Raw genomic sequence first — 13,373 nt, forward strand, 5'->3', positions numbered from 1 at the left:
TCCTCTCTTCAGGCCAGCCAAATCCTTTAACTTCCCACACAAACGCACACACACACGCACACAAAAGAAAAACACTTCTCACTCCCGCTCTGCTTCACATTCATCCTCTTGAAATCACACAGATACACACTCACACACCATAATGTTTGTTCATCCACATAAACAGTTCTTCACACAGTTTTTTCTCTACACACACACAACTTTCTGAGGAGGGAGGTGTAGGGAGGGAGAGAACAGGGGTGTTTCACAAATTACATGCAGACTTTTTGCATCAAGTGTCAGCCCCCCCTGCCTCCTCTTCCTCCTCCTCCTCCTCCTCTGTCCTCACTTTGCTGAACTCTTAAGTCAAACACACCCTCTGCATGAGCCATGACGGAGTGAACGCTGCCCACATGGGCTCCAGAAACGCAGGTTTTGTCAGTGGGAATATCTAACCCTCGAACGTATGGAATATGGCTCAGACCCCAGCGGTAAAAACTCCACTGCGGAGATCCTTCAGCGAGCACGTGAAAGACTCCACCAACAAGGCTTGGGATGTCTTCTGGAGGGGTGTGAGGGAGCGGCGGCTGTGGGGTGAGTTTGAGATATGATGTGAATGCAGATTGTTCAGCCGGTAGGCAGCTTGGAAAGAAGAGTTTGCGCAGGCTGCAGCAGCATCTCGGTTGCAGCAAAGTCTCGTTTTCTGCAACCCAATGCCAAGAATGTGATCTGGGATGTGAGATAAGGTTAAAATTTTCTGTTACGGTGGGTGTAACTATATTTTGTGATATAGCATATTATCTGGAAATATACTTGACGCATCGTTTCAAGTTGAAATAAGCAGATGGAAAGTCTTTGGCTTCTCTAGTGAATTAAGCACTAAGCTTGTTAAGTTTCACTTGCTGCCTCTGATCTTATGTTGAGTTTTTCTGCACAAACCTGAAAGCTGAGTCATATTCAGCTGCTGCCTGCATCAGTTTGTCCAACCAGGTCCTTAAACATCCAAATTTGGTTCCTAGTAGAACTTTTTATAGTTTCTACTTGCAGAGAACCCAATAATATTGCAGAGGTTTTATCAAGAACCCACCTGGGGGTTCTACCAAGAGCCTTTTTATAATCCAAAGATTTATCTAGAATCCATCCAGAGGCTTCTACTGAGAAATGCTTTTATATTCCACAGGCTTTACTAGAACCCACCAGGTGGTTCTACTGAGAACCCTTTTATGATCTAAGAATTTACCTTGAACCCACCCACGGGGTTCTACTCAGAATCCCTTTACATTCGAAAGGTTTTTTCTAGAATCCACCCACTGGGTTTTACTGAGAATCTATTAATGTTCCACAGACTTTGTGGAACCAGTGATGTCCTGTCAGAGAGTAAATACATATTACTGAGTCATTTGGAACCCACCTGGGGGGTTCTACCAGATACCCTTGACAAAAAAAGTTCTTCAAGGATTTCAACAATCCCTGAAGAATAGTTTCTGTCAGAAAGGTTTTTTTTTTGGGTGAGAGGGGTTCTTAATGGAACCTTAAGTCTTGGAAAGAGCACTTCATAAACACTTTCTTCAAAAAGAAAGGCTCCTCAGAAGCAACTGGTTCTGGGTAGAACCTCAGGAAGAACCTTTTGGAACTCTTATTTCTAGGAGTGTAGTGATACATTGTTAGTATCAACAACCAATTCTGATTTTCTTTCTTTCAAAGAACTATAATTGACAGCATAAACCTACACAAACATTTTTGTAACTTTTCTTTAAATAAAATTGAATTGTATGTTTCTAATCACACATTGGCTATTAAATAACTTTCCTCCAAACATGCTCCAGGTCACTGTCAGATAATTGTTGCAGCCCTAGTAGAGTTTTACAAACTGATTCCGGAGCTGAAGACTCACCTCAACGTTCGTGGTCCAGTTGATCCTGCACAGTAGGCGCACATGGCCGTGCTTCACGTGGCCTTGGGGAAATATTTTAAAAAGTTCACATCTCTGCTGCAGCTAAAGTTCATTCGTTAAGACAGAATTCAACTCTTTTGATGCTTTTGGTGCTTGTGGAAAAGGTCAAGGCAATTTCAAAAAAGACATTTTGTGGAAGACTTGGTGGAACCAGTGATGTCCTGTCAGAGATTTAATACAGTTGTTGATTGAAATGGCAGAATATGTCACTTACTGTGGTACGCTATGGAGTCGAGAATAGTTTGGGCTGCCTGAAGAGGGGTTGTTTGAGGTTACTACGAGGTTGATTTGTAACATGATTGAGTATGAAAGGGGCATCGTCTAAAAGCTCAGACGTTCACAAATATGGATCGTTTCCACTTTCTGGAAAACTGTGTGAACAAATAGTCCAGCAGTTTGAGAAAGTGTCTCAACACACAACTGCAGGAATTTAATCATTAAAAGATTCAGAGAATCCAGAGAACGTGGGGGGCAAGGACAAAAACCAAAACTGATAGACTCGTCAGTGCATCTATAAATGCATTTTTAGACTCTACCATGCAAAGTGAAAGTCATATCAATAACATCCAGAAATGCTGCAGACATCTCTGGGTCTGAGCTCATCTGAGATGGACTGATGCAAAGTGGAAAAGTGTGCTGTGGTTAGGGTTAGGGTTAGATGAGACGAGACGAGTCCTCAGTTCAGATTTTTTTTCATGGATTTCAGGCTAAAGAATAAAAGAATCATCCAGATTGTAACCAGCACTAACTTAAAAAACCAGCATCTGTGACGGTATGGAAGCCCATAAGCGCCCATGGCATCATGGGTAACTGTCACATCTCTGAAGTCACTATTAATGCTGAAAATTACATTGATATTTTGGAGCAACACATACTGCCATTCAGAGACGTCCCTGCTTATTTAAGCAAGACAATGCCAAGATACTTTCTGCGTGTGTTAAAACAGCATGTCTTCATAGTAAAAGACTTCAGGTGCTAAACTGTCCTGCCTGCAGTCCAGACCTGTCTGCCATTGAAAATGTGCATCAAGAAGCACAAAATACGACAACAGAGACCCCAGCCTGTTGAACACTTGAAGTTGTATATCCAATCACTCTCACTCTGTCCAAAGTCACCAAAGTCCTTTGGCAAAAACAGTCATTTTACCTCACAGAATGCAGGAGTTGCTGGTGTACCGCTGGCTAAAATAACTGTTTTTGTCAATGGAGTCTGGTTACTTTGCAGAGGGTGATATTCTACTCACATAATGGCCATTTCCCATCAGAAAAGGCTGTCTGATGGCAAGGTAAAGAAGTTAAAATTATACTAAATACACTGTACACTAATACACAGATTTTTTAAATACATTTGCCTGCTGACCCTGTCCACAGAAGTACATTGCTTAGCTTCCTACACCGGTACTCCTGCTGCTTCTCCAATCTACATCTACTGTAGATAGTACACTAACTATTGATAAGACTCTTATAAAACCCCACTTCAAAACTAATCCAAACTATTCCTTTAACATTAGGCAGCTGTCATAGATTAGAAATACAGTTGTCAGTGTTCCAGCTTTGTTGACTGCGACGAAGACATGTTGTCTGATGTCAGAGTATGGCTCTTGTTTCTCATCTATTCTACAAACATTAAATTTCTACAAGCTGCAATAGTTGTTAGGAGGATAAAATCATTGTTGGTTCATCTCCTCAGGGGCTTGTTGATCATAATAAAAAGATAAAATAACACCAGTCTTATCTGTAAGTATCCCTCAAACCATTTTCAAAAGCTGCCGTAATATCCTGCTCAGTATCCTGTTCATTTCTGTCCATCACACAGTTGCGGCATGCGAGCTGTAGCTGTGACCGATTGTGGTTTCACGTCTCACTGAAGCGGAGTGTTTTCCAGTGTTTGTTGCTCACCGTGAGGGTGACTCACATGTTGATACTCGGGGCGCTAAACAGAGTTTTTAAGCTCAAACTCAGCATGACCCTCCACGCTGTGAACTTCCTCCGTCTGGCAGATCCTGAGAGGTCAGAAGGTCTCGGAGCTCTGGACCTCCTCAGCAGGCCTGTGGCAGCGTTTAATCACTATTAACGCGACGCAGAAGTTTTCATGCAGCCACGCAGAGCTGTGGTGTGTGTGTGTGGTGAAAAAATGGTTTGTGGTTTCACTGAAGCTGTTGTTTTATTTTCCTGGAGCGTGTGTGTGTGTGTGTGTGTGTGTGTGTGTGTGTGTGTGTGTGTGTGTGTGTGTGTGTGTGTGTGTGTGTGTGTGTGTGTGTGTGTGTGTGTGGGTGGGTGTGGGTGTGGGTGTGTGTGTGTCTGTGTGTTCTTGTTAGGTGAACTTGTGACTGCAAGGTTAATTCACTGAACTGGCTGAGAAAATGTTAAGGCGACCCTGAGGGCGACGCTTGGCCTCCACCTGCTGCAGCCTTGTGCTGAGTGAGTCTCAGGTGTGAACATGAACGAGCGCATGAATGTAAAACAGGCAGCTGTGAAACATGTTGTCACTGAAAAAGACTCAACAACAGAAACCTGTCAAAGTTTAAATGGACTCCATTGTTAATCTGAATGATTTAGAGCTGAATTATGTTCTTGTTGTATGTTTTTCAAATTTTATTCAGTTCACTTGGATGGAATCATTTAAATTTTATTTAAACGTTGCCAAACTTGCTAGTCGGCACCAGAAATACTAGTCAGTTAAACTATTTGCCAGTTAACAATGCCAGTTAACTGTTGCTTCTAAGGTTTTACGCAGCTGGCTGCCATTAGTCAGGGCTGCGGCGCCGTCAGATGGCAGCCCCTCTCACCGTACGCTGTAAGCGTGTATGCTGCAATGACGCAGGCAACCTTGGATGTTTTTATCAACAAAGTCGGACAGATGACAGCTCATAAAACCAGAGCACTTTGTCAGTGTTTTAATCTGGAAATGGAACAACATGTGACCACACTAATAGCTAGCACTGCTAATGTTAGCCACACTGTGTAGCAGGCTGGCAGCTAATGTCAGCTTTATTTGTAACATTTAGCTTCATATATGTTGTCCCTGCAGTTCTTTACTGTGTTTTCTTTTGACCTCACAAGCTTGCTAGCAAGTTAGCCAATGATAGCTAGCCTAATATTTTGATACTATCGTGTTGCTTTATGGTGTGACTGTGATCTAATGCTGGCTGTTTCAGGATGGCTTTGGCTCATGACAAATCTTTTATTTTGAGTTTTAAACTAAAATTTAATTTTAAAAGTTCTGTGTGAAAATTAGATCATACATTATGTTGCAATTAAGCCATTTATTATTTCTGTCTTTTTTTATTATTAATTGCTTTGAGGCCCTCCAGTGGATGATTCAGCAGCTCATTACATTCCCTCTATTTGTCTTTTTGATTATTACTTTCAATTATTTAAAAGTTGTAAACTTTCATAAGTGTAAAACAGTGCTTCTTGCAGCTGTGAAAGTGGAACCTTTGTTTGCATGGAAACAGTGTAATATAGCTGAAAATCTTGATTTTTTGGTGGAAATTGAGACAGAAAAGGGACAGTTCACCCCAAAATCAAAAAGACATTTTCCTGTAGATGGTTTTGTTGTGTGGAGATATCTGCTTTCTCTCAATTCTGATGAAACTAGACGGCACTTGGCTTATGGTGCTTGAACAGCCAGGGAAAAAAAAACATTTGACAAACTCAGCAGTAACATCTCTTTCCAGAAATACTCAAAATAATCCACTTGTTACAAGCAGTTTTATGTGGGAACTATTTTCTCGCCGATCATATCACACTGCAAAACCCCCCACCCACCTCAGAGGGTTTCTGATTGTCCAACAGGCAGCTCTGACAGAGTATACTGGTTTCTTAACATAACCCTAAACAAATGAACCCATGTCATAATTTGTGTCTACCCTCTTATTTTAAGGGATAGTTCACCTGAAAATGAAAATCCAGTCGTTATCTACTCACCCTCATGCTGATTGAAGCTAATTTTTTAGTCCACAAAACACTGCTGGAGTTTGACAGGAAAACAGTGTTGCATAATCTCCCAAACAATGGAAGTGACAAAAATGAGAAGATTCTGTTGTTTGAAGAAATTACATACCTGGAAGTGAAAAAACAGCCAGCAAAAACAAACAAACAAACAAAAATATTTTTTGTTTCTGCTAACAGAGAACTTCACCAACTGCCAAACTGACAGCTCAACGGTCCATCTAATCGACCGAGTGAAATCATGTTTGTGTCTCTAAAAATCCCCCAAAGTCACACTTTCCCATGAACACACACCCACACAGAGAACGCAGTTTAATATGTTATGGACCAGTGAGGCAGGTTTCTGAGCTGAGAAGCGTTTAGTCACGATGCTGCAAAATTCAAAACAGCTCCCTTCAGGATTTAAACAAACTTATGTCATAAACTGAGAAGTTCAGAGATGAATAATCCGTCTGCTGCGTGTTAACGTCCAGACTCTCGCTGAGCACTTCTTAAACCTCGAGGAACACCTCTGATTCTTTGACTACCTGTGTGTATTTCTGTGTGTGCATGTGTGTGTGCGTGCAGGTCTGTGAGTGTGTGAATGAGTGTTTGTGTGTGGGAACAGAGAGTGTGTGTGTTTAATTCAGACAGCTGGTTCTGCTTTCTCAGTGTGAGAGCTGATACCTTCGCTCCAGCTGTGTGTACACTTACATCTGTGTGTGTTTGGATTAAGTCAACACATGACGTTAGAGCAGCCGTGCTCTCTGATTGGCTGAGGATGGATTACGTAATCCTGTGCTTCATAATCCTGCAGCACACTCACACATTTACACACAGCAGAGAGAGAAATGGAGAGACAGCGCTTTTTTAAAGACTCTCACTGATGATTTTGCACTAAACTGTGTGTACTTATACATACATTTATACAATTTTAAATACCTTCAAAACAGCCACTGATTTCCAGTCATTTCATATTTCTATGAACTATGAAAATCAACTTCTTAAGAATTAAAACGTGCATAAAGAGAGGCAGATTGTGTGATGAAACACCTGTTAAATCAAGCAAAAACAAGCTGAAACATTGAGTTGGACAACATGAATTTATCAAATTACTGACAAGAATGCAGATATGATTGCTGAAATACTGATGTGGACATGCAGGTGCATCTCCAAAAATTAGAATATCACAGAAAAGTTCATTTTTCCCCGTAATTTAATTCAAACAGTGAAACTTTAATATATTTTAGATTTACTACACATAAACTGAAACGTTTCAAGCCTTTTTTTTTGTTTTAGTTTGGTAATTATGGCTTACAGCTCATGAAAAATCAAAAAGGATTTATGATACAGAAAAGTCAAACTTCTGAAAAGTATGTTCATTTATGCACTTGATACTTGGTCGGGCCTCCTTTTGCACTAATTACTGCATCAGTGCGGCGTGGCGTGGAGGCGATCAGCCCGTGGCGCTGCTGAGGTGTTATGGAAGCCCAGGTTGCTTTGATAGCTTCAGCTCTTCTGTATTGTGGGTTCTGGCGTCTCTCATCTTCCTCTTGACGATACCCCATGGATTCTCTGCGGGGTTCAGGTCCGTTGAGTTGGCCGGCCAATCGAGCACAGCAATATCACGGTCAGCAAACCGGTTCTGGGTTGTTTTGGCAGTGTGAACAGGTGCCAAGTCCTGCTGGAAAAGGAAATCAGCATCTCCAAAAAGCCTGTCAGCAGACGGAAGCATGGTGTGCTCTAAAACCTCCTGTAAGACGGCTGCTTGATAAAACACCAACACCAACACCAGCAGATGACATGGCACCCAAATCATCCCCGACTGTGGACACTGGACTTCAGGCAGCTTGGATTCTGTGCCTCTCCGCTCTGCCTCCACACTCTGGGACCTTGATTTCCAAATGAAATGCAAAATTTACTTTCATCTGAAAAGAGGACTTTGGACCGCTGAGCAATGGTCCAGTTCTTCTTCTCCTTAGCCCAGGTAAGACGCTTCCGACGTCGCCTCTGGTTCTGGAGTGGCTTGACGTCAGGAATGCGACACTTGTGGCCCATTTCTGGGACACGTCTGTGTGTGGTGGCTCTCGATGCGCTGACTCCAGCCTCAGTCCACTCCTTGTGAAGCTCCCCCAAGTTCTTAAATCGCCTTTGCTCGACAGTCTTCTCAAGGCTGCGGTCATCCCTGTTGCTTGTGCACCTTTTCCTACCACACTTTGCCCTTCCAGTCGACTTTCTATGAATATGCTTTGATACAGCACTCGGTGAGCAGCCAGCCATTTCAGCAATGACCTTCTGTAGTTTACCCTCCTAGTGTGTACTGAACCTGACTGAGAGATATGTGGTATTTATACTGCATAAATAGTGATTTGCTCAAACTTAACATGAAATATTCTAATATTTTGAGATTAATTTTTTTTCTATTTTGAGCTGTAGGCTGTAATTATCACAGTTAAAATCAAAAAATGCTTGAAACATTTTAGTCTACTTGTAATGATGTCTAGAATATATACAGTTTTCATTTTTGAAAATAGATAATCAGCGTGCAACTTCCCCAATTGATAACTTACAGTAATACAATTATTTTTTGTATTACACGTTTATGTAAGTATGCAAATGAGGCATTACCTAATGCTAACTTTCAGTGACTTTAGGAGAAATCTACAGGCTCAAATACATAAAGAGAACTAAAGTAAAAACTTAGATGTGTGTTTTGGCTCTTTTTTTCCCACTAGTCTGAAAGAAGGCATCAAAATCAAAGCAAAATAGCCGCAAATCTCAAAATTCATAAATCCCATCTGAATAAATCCAACACACACCTTAGAATGGAAGTGAATATACAAGAGAGAAATAAATCCAGCCTGTACTCTGTGAAGCTGCCACTGTGGAGGCAGAGCATGGTTGTTATTTTCTTCTTTTCATAACCGAACTGTATGTGAACTGAACCGGATTTGCGTCTCTCCTGAGGAGTGACGACCGCGTTTAGCTGCAGTGTGAACACGACCCGTGAGGATCGCCGCTCTAATCCTCGTTCCTGCCTCTCGCTTGTCTGTCCTCGGCGCTCCTTTCATCGCTCGCTGTCTCTGAGTCCCTCCTACACGGGAGCATCTCCTGTCCGTTCTCCCTCATCAGCCCATCCTAATATTTACACCTCCGCTAAAAAGTTGTCATAACTCACAGCCCAAATATGGTCTTCCATTCAAACCTCGAAGGCGACGCTCGTCCAAACACAACCTCTGCCAGATGCACTCTGTAAACTTTGCCGTAACATTTTCCTCGCACCTGGACCAACTCATCACCAATATGACAGAAACCCAAACGTCACCGTCTGATGCAAATTGGAATTTAATCCAGAGACAAAGACGTCTGGGCAGCCTGAACTACGTGTGCACATGTCCACAAAGAACAATTTGGACTTTGAATAAGCAAAATGAATCCTGTCCTGTGTTTTTGTTGAGTTCTCGGTTTTGTCAGGAAGACGATGAGCATGAAGTTGTCATTTTGAGATTTCCATAACATGCTTCAAAAACAGCCAACAGTCAAAAACATTCATAGATTCCTCCATGACAGTTTTGACAGTTTAATAACAGTCTTATGTACACTGTTTATATAATGCATTACCAAAAAACTCAGTGACAACAGTCATAAACATTCATAAACCCCTCCATGCTTATGATAGGTGTCATGACATGATTATGACAGTGTAATGACAGTCCCACGCATGCCCCTTTGAATAATGCATTGAACGACAACAGTCGTAAACCCTCATTAAGACTCTTTCATGTACATGATAGCTGCATGACGTTGTTCTGACAGTTTAATAACAGTCTTATGCACACCCCTTAACATAATGCGTTACCAAAAAATGTCATGACAACAGTCATAAACATTCATAGACTCCTCCATGTTCATGATAGGTGTCATGACATGATCATGACAGTGTAATGACAGTCTTATGAACATCCCTTCCAACAATGTGTTCCCAAAAAAGTAACTTTCACTTCAATGGATTAACACAATTAGTATGACTTTTTATTTGCCATCATTTAGTTTTAATGTTGTTTGGTGTTTTAATTTGTAAACATACTTTGGGTTTGTGATACTGGAGGAAAAATAAATTATTTTAAAAATGAGTTAATCCTTCAACAACAGACAAAAAAAAATCATCCAAAGAGGAAAGCTGGGACGGGGCACAGACTTCTCAAGCTGAAAACACAAAATTCATCAGACCATGTTTGTTTCGGAGGGAGACCCAGAAGCTACCACTGTTTATGTACACAAACAGACAACTAATTATACAATAATTTTACAGTTTAACAGCCTTACATAATGAAGTGGTTCTTGAGGATAAAGATGATTAAAACTGAAAACGGGAGAGCGGAGAGACACTGGGGCTCTGAGCCAAATGTGATAGAAGGAATCAATGTGAAGGCTGGTGTTTATTCTGCTGCGATCAGAGACGGGCCAAACTAAACAGCCAAGTGGGGAAACTGGGGTGGGAACCTGAGAAACACACACACAAATCACAAACACACACACAGAAAACACACAGTTCCTCCTTATGTCTTTGCAGCTTTGACAGACAGAGGGGAACACACACATAGTCACACACACTCAGACACAGATTCTTTATCATCAGCTGTCAAACAAACACACACACACACACACAGTTTTGTGTTTGGTCTTGCAACTTGTGTGGTAAATTATTCTGTTTTGTGTGTGTGTGTGTGTGTGTGTGTGTGTGTGTGTGTGTGTGTGTGTGTGTGTGTGTGTGTGTGTGTCCGAGCTGTAGGACGTGAGGAAGAGCTCATATGACAGAGGATGACCCACAGGGTTTAAACACTGGAAACAAAAAGAAAATAAACAGTCTTTTGGTGCATTCCCTTGCTAAGGTGAAGTGAAACCACAGTGACCTTGTCAAGTTTTTAGGGTTTTGGGGTTTCCTCACAAATAAATAACTTTATTTTACCAAATCCGTCTGGTTTTGTGTTACTTCCCCTTCCCCAAGCAAGCTGGGTTGTAACATTAACTTTTAGCCATTGTTCAACTTTCAAACTGCCACAGTGAGTCTCTCCAAACTGCAGACAGCAGGGACAGTGTCCACAGTACCCTCTGTACTCACACTGGTACAGGAACAACTCTGGCTAACCTCAAATCTTCTGTACTCTTCAGCATACAGGTAACAGTTTGTTCTGTAGAGGAAATGCATTGACTGCATTGAGTGACAGGGTCTGTGGCATGGCCCGTCTGCAATATTGGAGCCATCTAGATCAGCAAATAAAGATTGCAGTGTGCACTGAGACATGCAGATTTGCCCACAAAATCAACTGAATCTTACTTAATTTCAAACCGATTTTCAAGAAATTTGCTTTATTATAAACCTGAGAAATTGACACCAAAAATTAGTATGTATGTGTGACTTTTTGTGAGCGGCTAAATCTGCTAAAATAAGCAACTGACCGTGAGTTTGCCCCTTTTTTGTGATGTGAGCTGAGACCCAGCTCGTGTTTGTGCAGGAGAGAGAGCGAAAGGAGTTTTTAATTGTCTGTGTGTTCAGCTCACAGTAATTTTGTAGCTTCTGACTGAATCTCTGTGGTTTAAGGTTTAGTTTCTCTCCCGTGTTTCAGCTGGTGGTGTCCACTGTTCAGATGCTCGATTAAAGACAAGCAGTGATCAGTTAAATAAACACTGTGAAATGGGTGCAAACTCAGCTTTGCTGAGCTGAGACACTGAGTCAAACAGAGTCAAGCAGCATGTGTATGAAAAAGGAGCAAAAGAGAAATAAAGTCCACTCGGGTGTCATGTTTACATCCAATCAGAGCAGGAGTCAACAAATACCTGTGACTACTGCAGAGTCATTTGACTTGGGAGTGAATGCTGATTGTTAGTTTTCAAACATTATAGTGTATTCTGTCTGTATAAAGTGAATGAAGATGAAAATAAAATATTTACAATATTTGTGACATTGTTTGTGTGATGGACCTGTCCAGCCTGCAGCGGTGGAGTTATCTTGTGTCTTGGGGTGTTTAGATGACCTGACTGGACGGTCTGGATAATCTTGTTTATTTTATTAATGAATTGATTTAATACAATAATAAGCAACCAGGTGGCTTCATAACAAGATAATCAAATTTAAAATACAAATTCTAAATAATTTACACTTGATGTTGCTTATTTATCAGAGCCTGCATCTCCCAGTGAAAGTTGTGTCTATTCAGAGGATTAATGTTTCGGTGTAGAGTTGACTAGATCCCAGATACCAGAAACAAGTGCATCATGGGCTTCTCTAGCAACAGTAAACTAAATTTTGTCACATCACTGAGTGATTTCATAACACTGTTTGGGATTGTAGTGCTTCCATGTCGATTGCTGGCTGTGAGTTTGGTTCTGCACAAGAGCAGAGTAGGCAGGAGAAGGTGAGCGCTGTTGTCAGTGTCCCAGTGCGACACGGTGAGTCCTGGAAGCAGCGTTTATCCATGCAGAAAGAGCACATACTGGACTAAAACATGACACAGGAGATGAGTTCATTTCATGTTTGGTAGCAGAACTGTTGCACCAGTGGTGGAGAAAAATAAAAAGAACGCCAGACCAGCTGCATGCAGTCGGGGAACAGTGTGCAAAAAGTTTTGATGCATTTATGGTGATGTTCAGACACCCATTAGAGCACTGCATCATGTTTTCTCCACTGCAAGACTACCTCGAGGAAATGCATCTTAATTTTCCACTAGAAGAGCACTTAGAGGGCACATCACATTTTCTCCATCACGTTTTCTCCACTGCAGTCCCACCCAGACACCTTGAATCATGTTTTTTTTTTTTTTAAACTGAGGGCCTGTATCAAATTTTTCCATTTTAAGGACACCCATTAGAGCATCCTGGAGGGCACTTTATGTTTTTTCTCGACTACAAAGCCACCCCATTGATCTTGCATCAGGTTTTCTCCACTGGAAAGCACCCTAGGTAGCACTTCACCTCATTTTCTCCACTGGAAGAGCACCAGGGAGGCCCTGCACCATAATTTTTCCACACAAGGGCATCCTAGAGGGCACTTAATCACATTTTATCTTTTCATCACGTTTCCTCCACTAGACGGGCACCATAGAGGTCCTGCGTCACATTTTTCCTTATTGCAAGGGCACCCTAGAGTTCACTAAAACATTTTTTCTACCTCCACCTAGAGGTAATTCCATCTATTTTTTTGGGACTAGAAGGGCACCCTAGATGGTCCTCCATCACATTTTCTCCATTGGAAGGGCACCCTAGCGGACACGTTATCACATTTTCTTGCACACTGGGTCACTGCAGATGACACTTTATCATGTTTTATGTATCGTAAGAGGCGTCCAAGAGGGTACTTTTGCTGAGATTGCCACTCCTGAGTCCACTGGTGTGCAGCAGCAGCAGCAGCAGCAGCAGCAGGATTCTTTCATTGAGTTTCTTCTTGAGTCTGAGTCAATCAGGACATGATGAGGTTTTTCTGTTTTGGTTTCAGTTTTTGAGTTTTCAAG

General features: G+C 41.6%; 1 protein-coding gene across 1 annotated transcript in view; it reads left to right on the top strand.

The window, feature by feature from the left end:
- The first annotated feature begins 358 nt into the window (after positions 1-358).
- LOC146319455 (rho GTPase-activating protein 7) overlaps positions 359-13,373 on the top strand; it is a 157,057-nt gene continuing 144,042 nt past the window's right edge. The window contains exon 1 of the mRNA XM_084730051.1: positions 359-573. Within this exon, the coding sequence (XP_084586177.1) occupies positions 453-573 (121 nt within the window). The 5' untranslated portion in view covers positions 359-452. The remainder of the gene's footprint in view (positions 574-13,373) is intronic.

This window comes from Lutjanus erythropterus, chromosome 11 (genome assembly GCF_056507025.1).
Source record: "Lutjanus erythropterus isolate fLutEry1 chromosome 11, fLutEry1.hap2, whole genome shotgun sequence".
In the NCBI taxonomy this organism is placed as follows: domain Eukaryota; kingdom Metazoa; phylum Chordata; class Actinopteri; order Lutjaniformes; family Lutjanidae; genus Lutjanus; species Lutjanus erythropterus.